At 38.7% G+C, this 15,674-nt stretch overlaps 1 protein-coding gene across 10 annotated transcripts in view; it reads left to right on the plus strand.

The window, feature by feature from the left end:
• Positions 1–15,674, plus strand: part of git1 (G protein-coupled receptor kinase interacting ArfGAP 1) — a 252,390-nt gene that overhangs the window by 154,082 nt on the left and 82,634 nt on the right. For 6 of the 10 annotated variants that reach the window (XR_011933692.1, XR_011933694.1, XM_072469628.1 and 3 more), the window contains exons 9-10: positions 10,166–10,192; positions 15,066–15,117. Coding sequence is in view for 7 of the 10 variants with exons in the window: in XM_072469628.1 (XP_072325729.1) it covers positions 10,166–10,192; positions 15,066–15,117 (79 nt within the window). In the remaining 3 variants the exon portion in view is untranslated. The remainder of the gene's footprint in view (positions 1–10,165; positions 10,193–15,065; positions 15,118–15,674) is intronic. The other 4 variants (XR_011933693.1, XM_072469630.1, XM_072469629.1 and 1 more) reach the window with 3 other exon arrangements.

The raw sequence follows: 15,674 nt of genomic DNA on the forward strand, positions 1-15,674 counted from the left end.
ACTCCTGTTTCTATGTTATCATCTACTACTTCCTCAGCCCCACGTAGAATTCATTCTGGATCGTCTGTGTGCATTTGTAATGGAATGTATCCCTTTTCATAACACCAAATGGTTTCCCATTCACTTGCCACTCTGACTTCACTATTGTCACATTATATGTGCCACACTGCCTTCTATTCTTATTGTCTTGCTGCTCCCTTCACCCCTGTAAACACAGATATGCAATTTTTAGTTAGTAACTATACAATGACCTTTAATTTGCCTGTAGCTCTCTTCACAATTTGAGGCAGTTTATTCGCTTCACGCAAGTGTTTACATGTTTCAGAAATACCTTTTCAAATGCTTTTGTGCTTTTTCAGAGCATTTAAATTATGCATATTTGCTAGAACACTGGAAGGAGATGGCATTTCTTTAACTGCATAATGATCTCTCCTGCAAAGTGGGATTTGATGTGTTAGACAATTTCTCAATTCACAAGTACAAAGGCAAAATGTTGCTAGAAATCTGAAATGGAAACTGAAAATGCTGGGAATACTCAGCAAGAATCTTTTCCCCGTACAGCAGACTTTTTTTTTAACGCATTTACAGTATTGCTCCACCTGCTCATTCCTTCATCTGACCTCTTACCATCTCTTGACTTCTCCATTAAGAACATTAGGTGTGACATCGCCATCTCAATTGCTGTACTCTCTTCTCTTAGTTTCAATCTTCGCATTGTCGTCAAACCTGCTGACCAGGGTAGTGCTGTTGTCTGGCGTGCCGACCTCTACCTTGCAGAGGCCAAAAGCCAACTCCATTGCTTCCTGCTACCTCCCCTGGTGGTCATGGGAACAGTGGCCCAGGTCAAAACTTATGAAAAGTAAAGTGCAAATTTTAAAACCTGGGCACAAAATAACTGATTTTGCTGCATACCGATTCAGGCTGTGAGTCAGCGAGAAAGAGATTTGGGGAAAAGGACTGAAAACAGGTGCTGCTAAGCAAGGAAAAGGTATCGGTTTCTGATTAACCAACCAAGGAATGGTCAGAGGATGCCTTGCTACTAGAAGTCCATTCAATTATACCAAGAAGATTTAATGGAGGGTCTTTATTTTTAAAGACAGTGATTGACTCTAGTGGGGCAGGGAGAATGGATCTTAATTGAAGCCATGAGTTTGGAATTTTATAAAGAAGACTAAAACTTTTATGAGAGTATAGTGTAATGCATAAATGTGACATGGGGCTATATCAGTTGTGTTGAGAAATTAATAGGGCATTCCTTTTCTGTGGTTCAGTGCATTAGTTGCCTACTAAGTAATGTTTTGTCTGTGTTGATTTTAGTTTGCTTGTATAGTTTATTGCAATAAAAGTCTTAATGTGAAACGTTGTGTGGTCAATGGGAATGTCATCTTTATTGGTCTCTACGGGGATTGTAAAACTTGGTCCAATCTTTTCCCACCTACATTTGTGACTATTTCCTGGCGCTAATCATCTTGTTTCCATCATGGACATCCATCACCAGGGCATTCCGAATGCTCTCTGCTTCTATCTTGAACGGGTCCAATCAGTCTCTCATCAGTTACCACCCTATTTTGTCTGGATCAACTTGTTTTCACAATGAACAACTTCTCCTTTTAACTCCATTCACTTCCTCCAAATAGAAGGTGTTTCTATGGGTACCCATATGCAGCCTAGCTGTGCCTCCTTTTTTGTAGTGCATGTGGAACATTGTTCCAGTTGCCTTCCTCGCTTATTTTTCTATTACACTGATCATTTCACTGCTGCTTCTTGCTCTCACCCTGAGCTGGAAATTTATTTTATCAACTTTGTTTGCCATTTCCACCCTTTTACATGGTCGATATCTGATTCTTTCCTTGTTTAACTTCTGTTTCCAATTCTGGGGATAGGCTATCAATAATCACATATTAAGTCCATTCACTCCCACAGCTATCTCAACTGTACTTCCTCAAATACCACCATCCCTTGTATTAAGACCACTGGACTTTACAAAACCGTTATGTCCATTCCATTCCCCCAGTTCTCCGTCGCCCCATCTGTTTTGATGATGCAACCTTCAATCTGATCTGTCTTCCCTTTTCCTCAACCAGGGCTCTTTCTCTCTCCCCCCCCCCCCCCTCTCCCCCACACACACACACTTTACAGGGACCATAATCAGCTGTGTTGATTTCCTCCACTTCTGTTCTCAGCTATTCCGTTCCCCTCCTTGCAAACTGCACAATGGGACCGTCCTTATCTTCATCTTGCACCCCACCAGTCTCCTTACTCCACAGATCATTCTCTGCCATTACTGCCAATTTCAGCATGATGCCACCACCAAACGCATCTTCCACGCTCCTCTTCTCTCAACATTCTAAAGAGACCATTCCCTCCACAAAGCCCTAGTCCATTCCTCGGACACCTGCACACATCCACCAATTCCCACAGCACGATTCCATGCAACGGCCAGGAGATGTAATACCTGCCTTTTTATCTCTTCAGTCCTCATCAGTCATGGTCCCAAATGCTCTTCCCAGGTGAAACAGCGATTTATGCGTACTACTTTTAATTTAATACTTGTATTCGCTACTCACATTGCAGTCTGATCTACATTGGGGAGGCCAAACACAAATTGGATAACTGCGTTGGTAAGTGCTGCTGTCCAGTCTGCAAACAAGACTCAGTTTCCAGGCCCCTGTTGATTTAATTCTTCACCTTGCTCTTAAACTAACCTCTCTGCCTCCCCTCGTGTTGCAATGAAGTTCAACTTAAGCTCGAGGAACAGCTCCTCAACTTTTGATTAGGCACCTTACAGCCTTCTGGACTCAACATTGCGTTCAACGATTTCATACTGTAACCTCTGCTCCCACTTTTTGTTTCCCTTTTTCTTTGCAGATTTTGGTTTTAACTTGTGTCTCTCTTGTTTTGGCTTTCATCTGGCAGCTTTTCATCTTTCTGCCATTCACACCTCTAGGGAAACCTTGTGTTTCTTGATCCATCATCACACCCAGGTCTTTCACCGCCAACTCCTTTTTCATTAAACTCTCCTGTCTTCCCTTTTGTTCTTTTTCTTTCCTCCTCCCTTTCACTTGCTAAAACCCACTGCATTCCTAACTCTTCCCAGTTCTGATGAAAGGTTATCAACCTGAAACGTTAACTGTTTCTCTCTCCATAGATGTTGTCTGACTTGGAGTATATCCAGCATTTCATTTTTCTTCTCGCTGCACAACCTTGCTTGTACTCCGATGTGGTGCTGTAAAGTATTTAACAGCACAGAAACGGGTATTTTGGCCGTCTAAGTAATTTATGTTCTGCACAAGCCTCATCCCACCCATTTTCATCTAACTTTGTTCATGTAATCCCTCTATTGCTATCTCCCTTCCCCTTAATTGTATCTGTGTTGGTTACTTCAACTACCCCTGTGGTAGCAAGTTCCACATTCTGACCACACTCTGGGTAAAAAGGTTTATCCTGGCTTCCCTTTATGATTCATCCATGACTATCTTGTATTTATGATCCTCAGTCTGGTCTCCCTCAAAAGTGGAAACATCATTCTGTCCACCCACAAACCTTATCATCATTTTCAATCAGGTCACCACTGCATCCCTGCCTTCAGCCCCCAGGCCTTTCATTACCAGAGGAAAGTGTCCCAACCTGTGTTTTGTTACACTCTTGTCATAGCATAAGCTGCTTCCTTGATGTGCACTCTGACAAAGGAAGGTTCAGACTTGGAGATAGCTTCAACACATTTATTAAACTATTAACAATTCTCTTACTTGGATTCGACGCTACTGTTAATCCTGCTATAGCTACTCAGACTGACTAACCAGTCTGCTACAATCCACGTGGTGGGTGTGATGTGTTTCAAATCAACCCTGTGTACACAGTGTCTCCACTGGAAAGAGACGGAGCATGTGATGTGTCCTTTTATATGGGTTGGTGTAATGCCTTCCTGTGGTAGTGTCACCTGTGTGTATCGTGACTGCCCATTGGTCGTGTCCTATCTTACTGACCTATTGGTTGACTGTCTGTGTGCCATGTCTCTGGTGTTCCCTCTAGTGTCTAGCTAGGTGTAGTGTATGTACATTAACCCTTTGTGTACTTACAGTGATGTATATCACCACAACTTGTACATTTCTTTCTTGATAGGTGTAACCTCTTGGTTTTTTGTCTGCATCTTTTCCAGTGCCCCTCTTTTTTATATGGAGACCAGAATACTTTGCAGTAGTAGCCCAAGTGAGGCTTAGCCAAGGCACTATGCGGGTTTAACATAACCTTCTCTGCCCTTCAATTCTGTACTCCAGAAATGAACCTACTTGGTTTAGCTTTTTAATGGTCTTATTCACCTGAATAAGTTATAAGTTTAAGTTATGATTTGTGCATCTGAATTTGATTTATTTTGATGTGCTTTATGTGATCAAAGCACCTTGGTTGCTTAGACTGGTGGCTACTTGTTTTCACCTTATTTAAGGGCAGGTTTGGTGCCAGCCACGATTTTTGGATTGGGAAGTAGTTGCACTCTTTTGCAGGAGGGAAGAAATAAGGCGGAGTTACCCTGAATTGTTGTCCCAGCCCAGTAGCTGTCTCAAAAACTACATTGCCAATGCCCTGAGATAGATTTTCTACTGATCAGACAGGGATTAAAGCCCATCATTGAGAGACATAAAACACGGGAGTAAAATTAATTAAAAGTCTAAAATACCGAATTCCAATCTCTCTCTCAATCTGAGTCACCGTCGTATCTCCGGTATGACAGGTAATTTATAGCAAAAGGCTTCATTCAATTTTGCCCCATCTGCAGTTGTGATGGCCAGATTCCAAAAATAAATACAATTGTTTATTATGGTTCTACTACAGAGTACATGGATCTTTTCAAAACACGTTCCAACAGCTTGCAAGCAGTGATCGACATGGAAATTACAGTGGTTAAATTTGGAGCAATGTAGCCACTGACTCTCCTGTCCTCAATCACTGTAGCTCAGGTTATGCAATGCTTCAGCTTTTGCAATTCCATTTATGGCAGCATATCCAGCAAACATGCCTCCCACAGTATCGATGTTTATATTCTCGGCATTTTATCATTTTCTCGCGTTTGGACTGTTTAGAACATTCCCTTATATCCTTAGGGGAAAGCTAGAACAGCATTCATTTCCTTTCATCCTGTTGTTTGTCTTCATGTGTCAGATTAGTATTCACTGGTTCTGCTTTCCCACTAAAGCTGGTATGGTATACAAATCTGTGGAGTAACTGGGGGAAAATAATTAAAATATGTTAAGAAATCCTCTTTTAGAGGCATATTGATTTAAATGGTTAAATTAAATTCTAGCACATTGTAAATTGTTCTGAAGGTGATGTAACTATCTATTATAACTATCTAATTTGATACATGGAACATGTTTCATTAATGCCTGGCAGGTTTTTTTTCAATGTTAACGGTGTTGCACCAGGAGACGCAATAGCTATTATTTTATGCTGAACATATATTGTCCTGTGATTGTGTAGTTTGGTTACCTAGTTTAGATTGTTAAAATTGCTTTCTCAAATGTTTCAATTGCTTTTTTTATTCTCTAACTGAAATTCCTAATGTTCAAATTGAGGATTCAAATATATATATATTTTTTAAGTTATCAAGTATATTGCCTTTTTTGTCTTTCAATATCCTCATTAAAGATTTTATTTGAAGGCCTCAGCCATTCCCCAAAAATACAGTAGGGCGAGTACTTTTGCTTAAAGCTGAGCTGAATTGGATTGTACAGTCTGAACATGTACACTGTTCATAACTTCTCTGAACCTAACCATGTTGTATAGTCACCTGCAATGATGGAATATTATTCCTCTGCTTTTAGTCAATTTTTCCAATTGTTTTTCAAATCATTTTGAAAAAGCCAAATTAAATTGAGTGAGTTTTGTTTTAAGCAAAGCACTCGAAGCTGTGTGAGAGCAAGAACTTTGAAGCCAGCTAATTGTCGTCCCTTGATTTGGGGAAGGCTGGTCTTCATCTATCTGCCTTTCTGTCTCATTGCATTGACTTAACTGATCCAATTTGGAATGATTGAGTTTTAATAGTAAATCAAGTTTCTTTGAGGAAAATAGAGAAGAAGAAATCTCTTGTTTTCCATATTACTACAGTGGTTAAATAGTTGTGGTTGCATTGGTTAAATAAAATTAGTTTAAATCAAACTTAAATTGCAGAGCAATGTTTGAGCATTATTCCACTGACAATAGATCTGTGGATATATAAATATAGCTATTAGATATTTAAAAGATCTCAAAAGTTCTTGGATGGTGCTATGAATATAAAGTTACATGAAAAAACCACCAAAGAAATATGTAGAATTTGCATTTGAAGCCAGCTAGTAGAGAGAGAGACCACGACTAAATGTGTCAGTGGAAAAGATGATGCTACTAACCCCATATCTGAAACAAAATAGCAGAAGTTTCAAGGTTCAGTAAAATGCAAGTAATAAGGGTCACTATACTTAATGGCCAAGAACTGGCCACGGGCCCTAAAATGAAAAGGAAATAAAGGTGGAAAACCGCTTATAACTAAAAAAGAAATGAAAACCATTCTCACCTGCCAAGTCATGTTTTGGTGGCCGGAGCTATCTTCTCTCCTCTACTTCCCTGTCATCTGAAACACACAATCCCAAGTCCATTCCCTCCCTCTTGCTACTTCCTCTCCCTTCAAATCTGCCCTTTTGTCCCCCTCCTCCTTGCCTCCCTAATGGTGCCATTTGATCTTGATTCATTGTGTGAAATGCTGTGAAATTGAGTCTGTTAAAAATGGAGAAAGGTTGCAAAGCTTTCATTAAACTTGTTTTTTGGGCAGTACCTCTTCTCCTTCCCCCTGCACACTCCACTCCTGTGATCTTCCATACTTCATCCCATCCATCTCGCTGCCTTCTCACCATTTCCGCCCCCTCTCTCCCACCCCCTTTGCTCCCTCACCATCATCTCCCTCTTTTATCAAAACTCTTGTTTTCTTTCCCTGCATGTTTGTTTTCTCTCCAAGCATTCAATAGAATCTGTTATCAATTTATAAATCATACTTTCTTTCTGGGCAAAAGAACCAAATTCGAGATTAAAAATCTAAGTCAGTTTAAAAAGTACTCTCCAAAATCACTAAAATGAAAATGGACGTTTTTATTTTAAAATGGTCAAAGTAGATTGCTCTTTCAGAGTCTCAACATGAGCATGATGGATTGAATCACCTCCTTATGTGGCATAAAATTCTATAAGTCCAAAGAAGCATAAGCTTTCATTTGGAGAGTTGACTTAAATGAAAACTCATCCTGCGTTTATCTGGTGTTAAGAATTGATCGAACGTGTTAGGAAAACTGGGCAGTTTGGAGCAGATACTAAAGCAAAAAACTGCAGATGTTGGAAATCCAAAACAAAAAACATTTCTTGTATTTACTGGTTTGGAGGCTGAAGGTGAGCGAAAGACTCAAACATTCTGCTATCTCATGGCTATGTGCAGTAGAGGCTTGAATGACGTACTGGAATGCTCAGGTTGTGGAAGTAACACTTGATGACCCAATTTTGGTTGGTTATTTAATATGGTTTTCACTCTTTTTCTGAAAATTCTAATGAATCTCTTATTTTGCCATAAAAAGGTATTACATGTCAAATCAAATTTTTGAACTGCTTTCACACCATGTTGTTTACTTCAATTATTTAAACCTATCCACTGCCACGCACCCATAACATGCATTAAATTAGTGATGGAAGTAACTTTTGTGAAAAACCAGTACATCATAATCCTGACCAGGTTCTCCATTTCCTGAAGCCATTCATAAAACCAGTGAAATTAGTGAACCAGTAAACTCCTTTGAGTTTATATTTCCATTTGTTCCTTAGTGGGTTAATAATTCTAGAAAACTAAACTTAAAATCAAAACCATAATGTTCTATTGCCATTATAAGTCACTAGAGAAACAGGATGTTTATGGTTGTAAATACCATTTAATAATAATGAGAGATAAATGGCAATTAATTTTTCCACCTCTGCATTTCCAACCTGTGAATTAATATCCACCCACTGACTGGCCAGAAAAATCACAGGCTGACAAACACAGAATTGGAAATTCTCAGTGAATGTTGGAAGTGCCTCATTCTCAGGATTTGGAAAAATATATCTGACCTACAAAATGACATTTGGTATTTTTTAAACATATTTTGAACTATTCTAATATTGTATTTCTAGAACAAGGTATTATTGAGTAATAGGCACAATTTATTTTGAGTATTGCACTTAAGAAAAAAACTACACCATATAGCAATCCCCATAGAGACTTTTTTTGTAAGAAGGTATGAGTTATAGAGCCATCCAGGGTCATTGAGTTTTACAGCACGGAAAGAGGGCGTTCGGCCCTTTGTGTCTGTGCCGGCCATCGAACACCTATCTATTCTAACCCCATTTTCCAGCACTTGGTTCGTAGCCTTGTATGAATTTCCAGTGACTGACTGGAAGGACCTCACAACAAAGATTTCAAGTTTTAAGACCTTTCCTGTAAGAAACAAACTGAAAGCAACATTGTCTAAATACTATTTAACTTATAAAATGACTGAAAAATCACCAGCCGCGGTTATATTTTACTCTGTTCCTTAAGTAGACACTCCTGGAACCAGTGCAAAGCTATTCTATGCTTCCACTGGCTTGTTTCCTTTCTCCTTTCCTTGAACTGACTTTCACAGTGAGTGTTATCCTTGAGATTCCTGCCTCTAGTCCAAGCTAGGCACATCTTTCAATCTTTCAAACTCATTATATCCTCATGTACCTGGTCCCTTCAATCTGAGCTCAAGCTCCCAACGATATTCTGCAAGGGAGTCAGCATTTTCTCTGCTTTAGTTTCGGGGCCAGATGCCTTGCTCTCTCCCTCTCTGATTCTTGCAGCCTAACCTGTCTTTTAGGTTCAGGAATATGTTAAGAAACCTACATCCCAATACGATAATGACTTGCTATGGACTTTCTCCTTCCCAAAGGCCATCACCGTGGCAACACTAATCACATGGGCCTTGTAACCAAGTAGAAATGTTTTAACAGAAGTAAAAGCTGTATCTTTCTTTCACTTTCCTTTGTGGTTTGAAATGGGTCTTTGGAATGGCTGGGCAGCTGAAATTTCCCCACGGTTGAAAGAGTAAGCTGTACTTGATGAAAAGATCAAGTGATTTTGATTTCCTTAGATTTCTTAATGCGATAGAATCGTCATGTTTGGCACACTCATTTTGTGAGGTAGGGAGACGATCTAGAATGCTTTATCTAATTATATCTTGACATGATTCACTTCACTCTGTTTATTGTGCACGCAATGATCGGCCAGATTTGGTTCTTAAAATAAGATGACGCTTGCCGTTATTTGCAAGTGGTATCGCGATTTCAAGTGAACGATGGTGTGTGATTAAACTCAAATATCTCAAAGTTGCTGTTTTAGTTATGCAGCTTTGCGAATACAGCATCTCTGTCTACCTCCCCATTTGAAATACGTTAATCAGTGTGAAGTTGCTGTTTTTGCACAGTGGATGAGAACTGAACTTGCCACAGAACGTTGTCTTGTCAATTCAAGTCTAAGTACCCTCTTAATTTAAGTTCTGGTGTTATTGCTACAGAAAGAGTTAATCCATTCTACTAACCTTTTCATTCTTCTTCACTATTCGTAATGGTGGCCACAGTTTTCAGTAAATCATAAATTTCTCTGACTTAAAAGCTTTATCCATTTAACTGCCTTTCAAAATCCCTTCACTGTAGACTGACCTTGGGAGTACATTGCTGAAGTATGCTTGAATTGCTTATAAACTTGAGTCCCATGTCAATGGGCTTGATAGTGGGTGAATACAGTTGAGTGAGACTGTTGTATTTCATTGACATAGGGTATAGTTGCAATGGATGATGAGTTCTGGGTATATTTGTGTATTTTTTTAAAATCTGGAAGCACTGATGAACTAATTGGACAGTAGGTTTGTTGAAGTGAACTATTACTTACACCCTTATTATTTTCAGCATTAATGCAAGAACACTATTGTATTTATTTAACTATTTTATATTGTTAACCGTCAATGCTTCATGAGAAGAGGGTGTGTTTAGGCATGAAAGTTTCAAAGTATCCACATATATTCACAGTCTGGTGGCATCTTAGGTTGCTTTTTCTAACAAATTTTCCTGTTTTTCCTCCTTTGCCTTCCTTGGAAAATAGAACACGGCAAAAATGCATGACTCAGAGGTATTTTTTCATTTAGATCTTCCATTTGTTCACAAATTGTACCAATATTTTCTCAACTTCGAACTGTGCTTTTCTATGTCGTGCCTGTAATTCGTTGTTTGACAAAGTGCAACATACAGAGGCCAAATGGAGCCACGTTGGTAATAATTGAAATGCTCGTGTTTGAATTGATTTACTGTAAATAGATTATTTAGTTATCTGAAGTACTCGAGTGCAGTGTACTGTTGTCTAACTTTGACAGTTACTTCATCTTCAGTTTTGCATTACCTCACAAAAAATGATCGGATATTGTCACATTATGTTCATCCTATTAGTAGACTGAGATTCATAAACTAATAGCTGGCATTTCTCATGACCAACAAAAAAGTGTTCAGTTGAGAAGAGATCTCATGAGAAAGCATGCCGTTTTTGTAATTTTCGCCGCAAAATTGTGGTTAAAATTTTATAAGAGCCCTTCAGCTATCCCTCTCCTATTTTCTTTCCTGCTCGACCACAAATATTATGTTCACTCTTGTCTTTTTTTTTACACAATGCCTCCATGAACTCTGGCTGCATTTGTTCCTTTAGCTGGAAAATTGTGAGTCCACCTGTGTTTTGACACCAATGATCCTCAGTGCTGAGTGATGAGATACTTTTCCCACTTGGAGGAACAAAACGAATGCTGTCGATTGCCTTGTACGTGCCTGGCATCAAAGAATTGGGCGGTGGTAGGATTTGAACTCTTCTGCAGGCTGTGAGACATGGCCCTGGTAAAATAGCTCCAATAGCAATTAATACAGATTGTTCAATTGAAATACAACTGTGGTTGTCTTTTTTCTTTTGATCACAGACTTCCCCTGAATGTTTGTGCAGGCGACCATTACAAAAACTGTCACCCATATGCAGGAAAATAATGACAGCTGCTAACATTGCTATTCAACAATGTTTCTACCGGTGGAGAGAGGGAGAAGATATCTCTTCAAATGATGCTCCTGTCCACAAAACCACCTCCCTAAAATTGAAGATTTAACACCGGAGTGACAAACATAGATTTAAATGCAAGAATCTAATGTTCATTTGAATGTGAGAGCATAAATGTTCTGCATTTTGACTTTGAATACCGTCGCTTGTTTTAGGAAGCATAATGGATCTTTTTTCAGTACGCAGCAAAATCTGCTAAATTCAGAATTGAGTATGTGGAATCATCAAAGCTGCAATCCAGTCCTTTTTCAAACGGAAAAAAAAATCCATTCTCCCCTGAAGTAGGGCGTGATTATGGTGTGGTTGTCAACACTGGGTAGCCATCTTAAAACTCTCCGGCTTTTAAGCAATCTTAAATGTCCTCTTTAATTTTGACCAAGTGCTTTCTTTGCAGGCATGCTTCACATCTCCAGTTCATAATAGCCACCATAACATTTGGAGCGAAAATGCAGTGTTGGAAAGAATCTCTTTATTCACTTGCCATGGTTCCTAAATCACCCTGATTGGTAGAACTAGCATTTAGTGAAATATTTTTGAAATTAATACACAGACTAATGAAGGTTTAGAGTTGATCAAATTACAATGAAGTAAATTGTATTACTTTAACATTACAATTAAAGTAAATGAGGACTAAATATAGAAATGTTATGACAAGTGTGTGAGATTGGGAGTGAGTGTAGGAGTGTGTGGTAAGGAGAAAGAAAGAGATGCACCAATAGTATTTCAATGTGATTGTGTTGCACTATATTTGGGGGTAGGTAAGAGTTGAAGACGTTGCATTTGGTACCAATGATGAACTATTTGGCAATGAACTGTTGAAATAGATTGTAACCTGGCCAAAGCTCTTTGGAAGAACATCTTTTTATGATGAGCGTTAACATAAAATGTTAATTTTATCTGGAGAATATGCTGTTGAAGGGTAGTCCATATGTTAAATAATAATATAATCAGTGCTAAAGGCTGCTATGTCTTCAGTGGATGCTGCATATTGCTATTGTTTGGCCCCTACTAGGCGCTAAGCTTACTAGCAACCAAAACAGTCTGTGGGCTCACCTTTGAAGGATGGTTGAGCAACTCCGAACATGATCAACTGATTCTGTATTTGTTGCTCGCTAAAGATATTCCTCCGACATTGGGAAAGAGCTCCCAGCCTGTATTTCAGATTCAGACATCAAGTTGGAAACTGTACAAGCTATGGTGCAATATAAGTGCTACATTTTACAGCATCTAGAAATCAGAATAGTTGAAATATCATTTCCCTGAAGCAGGATGCATTATAAATGGGCAGCTTTCCTAGTAAAGTTGATTTCCTGGGATTCAGAAGAAAAGTGAAGCAGTGTGAAACTCCAGGTCAGGTGACCTGAATAGAAGTGTCCTAGGGAAAAGGACACTGGGAAGGGGACAAACGAAAAGGTAGATCCCAAACCAGGACGTAGGGCAGAAACCGGCCCTGACAAAGCCAGCGATCAAAAACAGATCCAGTAATGTTGAAACAAAGGAGCAGAACAGTAGGCTCTGAATTAGAGAGAAAGCTGTGGGCAGCAGACTTGAAGTAAAATGGGCTTGAGAGAGACCGGATGATCCGAGAGGGTAATAGAAGAGGGGTAACTCATTGCTGTGGGCCTTTGGAGCAGTGGTGCTCTGCTTGGCACGGTCATAGATCTGAAATTGTGCTTGGAAGGTGAAGCTCGAGTGTACACGGCCATCCAGGAGAAAAGAATCTCACATTGCAAGATTGAATCTCTGGAGCTGAATCCTGGTTGAAACCTACAGCACAAGAGCAGCGTGTGGAAGCAAATTCCCAGGCAAATTTCAGCCGTGGGGATTGGAAACCCCCATGTAAAAGAGATTTTCAGTGAGATCAGTTAGCTCATGGTGTGACAATTGCCTGGGTGGGTTGTTGAGAAACCATAGAATCTGCTTTGGTCGTACCTTTCATTTACTTTGGACTGAGGTGAGTCTGTCCACAGTTTGCCGGTTGGTTCATCATAAGACATAGGAACAGAATAAGGCCATGCAGCCCATTGAGTCTGCTCCACCATTCAATCATGGCTGATATGTTTCTCATCCCCATTCTCCTGCCTTCTCCCCCATAACCCCATGTTTCTTATCCCCATTCTCTTGCCTTCTCCCCATATAACCCATGGTTCCCCATATTCAAAAACCCCTCTATCTCCGTCTTAAAGACACACAGTCACTTGGTCTCTACAGCCTTCTGCGGCAATGAGTTCCACAGATTCACCACTTTCTGGCTGAAGAAATTCCTCATCGCTGTTTTAAAGGATCGTCCCTTCAGTCTGTACTGCATACATACCCTGAATATTAATGTATAAGATTGATCTGGTCAATTGTTTTCTCTTTCCGAATTTTTGTGTCTGTAAAGATATACCTCAGGTGAAGGAATAGTGAATGTTTGAATCATTTTCATGTGTTTGATAGCAATCTTTCCAACCTTTTTGTCTGGTGTAATATAGTTCATTTTTCTTACCTAATAAATGTTTTATTCCTTGTGTTAAAAGTTCATCAGACTCCTGTGAATTTGTTCAGTAACTTGCTCCACAGTTTTTGGTTATCTGATTGGGTCCTTCCATAATCCTTGCAGTTACTATACTCCAGATTCTTCTCTCCTTCTCAGTTATATCCTTAACAAATCTCTTCTCTGACAGCCACCCACGCCCTTGCTCAGTTCAGCAAAAAAGGATTTCCTATTCAAGTAAACAAAACTCTGAACTAAAATGGAATGGAAACTGAAAAAAGTGCTCATTTCAGCATTTATTTTGATTTGAAACATCTCATTCAAACAATTCAGCTTGGTATATCATTTTGTGTGTTACACTTGTGTAAATACTGCTGTGTAATTTTCCAATTCACCAAGGATACCACCTGGAGACTTCACTGGGAACTAAACACAGACCAGTAATAAAGTAATTCTTTTCATTATAATTTTGTCGCATTTAATTTTGTTCTGTGATTATTTTTTTTGTGTGTGTCTCTTGGACCACTGTATTCATTGTTTGTTTGGGCCATCAGGGGTACTATGGCATATTTTCCATGTTAAACGTTGTGCTGAAGTGGGTAGCAGGATAACAGCTTCTTTGCAAAATGTTCTTTTTCTCCTCCCTTTTTCTTTCTCCTTTCTCTGGAAAAGTTTAGCAATGCACCAGAACTTGGACAAGGCGTTATTATGAGTCTTTGCCATAATTTATTAAAATTACAAAAAATACACTCTGCCCAACTGATAATAATAATAAACCCTTTGGATAAATAACAAATCCACAAGTAGGTAGACAGTGAAAGAAAATGCTTGACCAACTGGGTATATATTCCTGTTGCCTCTGCACATTATTGACATGGAAGCAAATTGAATCGTGGACATCACTAATTAGTTGCACAGGAAATTCATAATACTTACAAAAATATACATTCATTATGACAAACTATTTCTAATTCCAGTGTTTATAAAGTTCAATTCAATTAGGCACCAAAAAAGCATATTCTAATTAGCAGGAGATTATTGTTAGCTGCTGTTCTTATGGCACATTGTCCGCTATCATTAAGTAAAATTGCTGGGGAGTAGTGCTATTTCACGGTAGTTCAGTTCTACAGCCATGTGGCAACAATACTGTATCTCTGTTTGAAATTATGTACCTTATGATGAGCATTAAAAGTAGCTCCACTGCAAAACTCAAGTTTTATGTGGTTTTAGGATGGTGCTGTACTTCAATATATTTTCGGTCACTTTCTTTGTATGCTAAATTTGTGAACGCAAGTGAAAAACAGAATTATGGAAACACTCGTTCTTCATGGGTGTTATGGGTATTTTTAACCCAGCTCTATGTGAAAGTGAGATTTTTTTCTTATGTTTTCTTTGATCTGGTGCCTGAGTTATGATTTCTTTCATGTTTCTCTTCAGTAGTTTGGACTTGTCAGAACTGGCTAAGGCTGCCAAAAAGAAACTTCAAGCAGTAAGTTATGAATAAACAATTACTTCCTTATTGTTACCAATAAAAAAATTTCATTCCAGACAATTTAAGTTCCCTTGTATAAATATTACGCAAATTAAATTCTTAATATAAATATTGCAATTACCTTTATGCATAACAAACGTTGAAATCAAAAATAAAAGCAGAAAATGCTGCAAATACACAACATGTAATTAACATTTCAGCTACATTCTGGTTGTCGCAACAGTTGTAATTCCATAATTTTAACCTTTTAAATATGTAGATGTCTGTCTCGACCACAATATTAACTCCATGTTTGTTAAATTGACTGCAGCAATTTATTTCATTAACCAGGATTAATATTCAATCATGAAATTTTGGTCCAAATGTTAAAATAGATTTGGTAAAAATCTCAGTGAATATTGGCTTGCTAAGGCCAAGAAATCTTTGGAATGAAGAAGTTTATGTAAAGTCTAGTTCAGCTTGATGTAATATCCTTAATTTGGACATGGATCACAAAGAATGCTATGAGATTTTTTTTTGGCCTCAATGAAAATTAAATGTAGTGTGCTTCTATT

Source organism: Scyliorhinus torazame, chromosome 12, assembly GCF_047496885.1.
Source record: "Scyliorhinus torazame isolate Kashiwa2021f chromosome 12, sScyTor2.1, whole genome shotgun sequence".
In the NCBI taxonomy this organism is placed as follows: domain Eukaryota; kingdom Metazoa; phylum Chordata; class Chondrichthyes; order Carcharhiniformes; family Scyliorhinidae; genus Scyliorhinus; species Scyliorhinus torazame.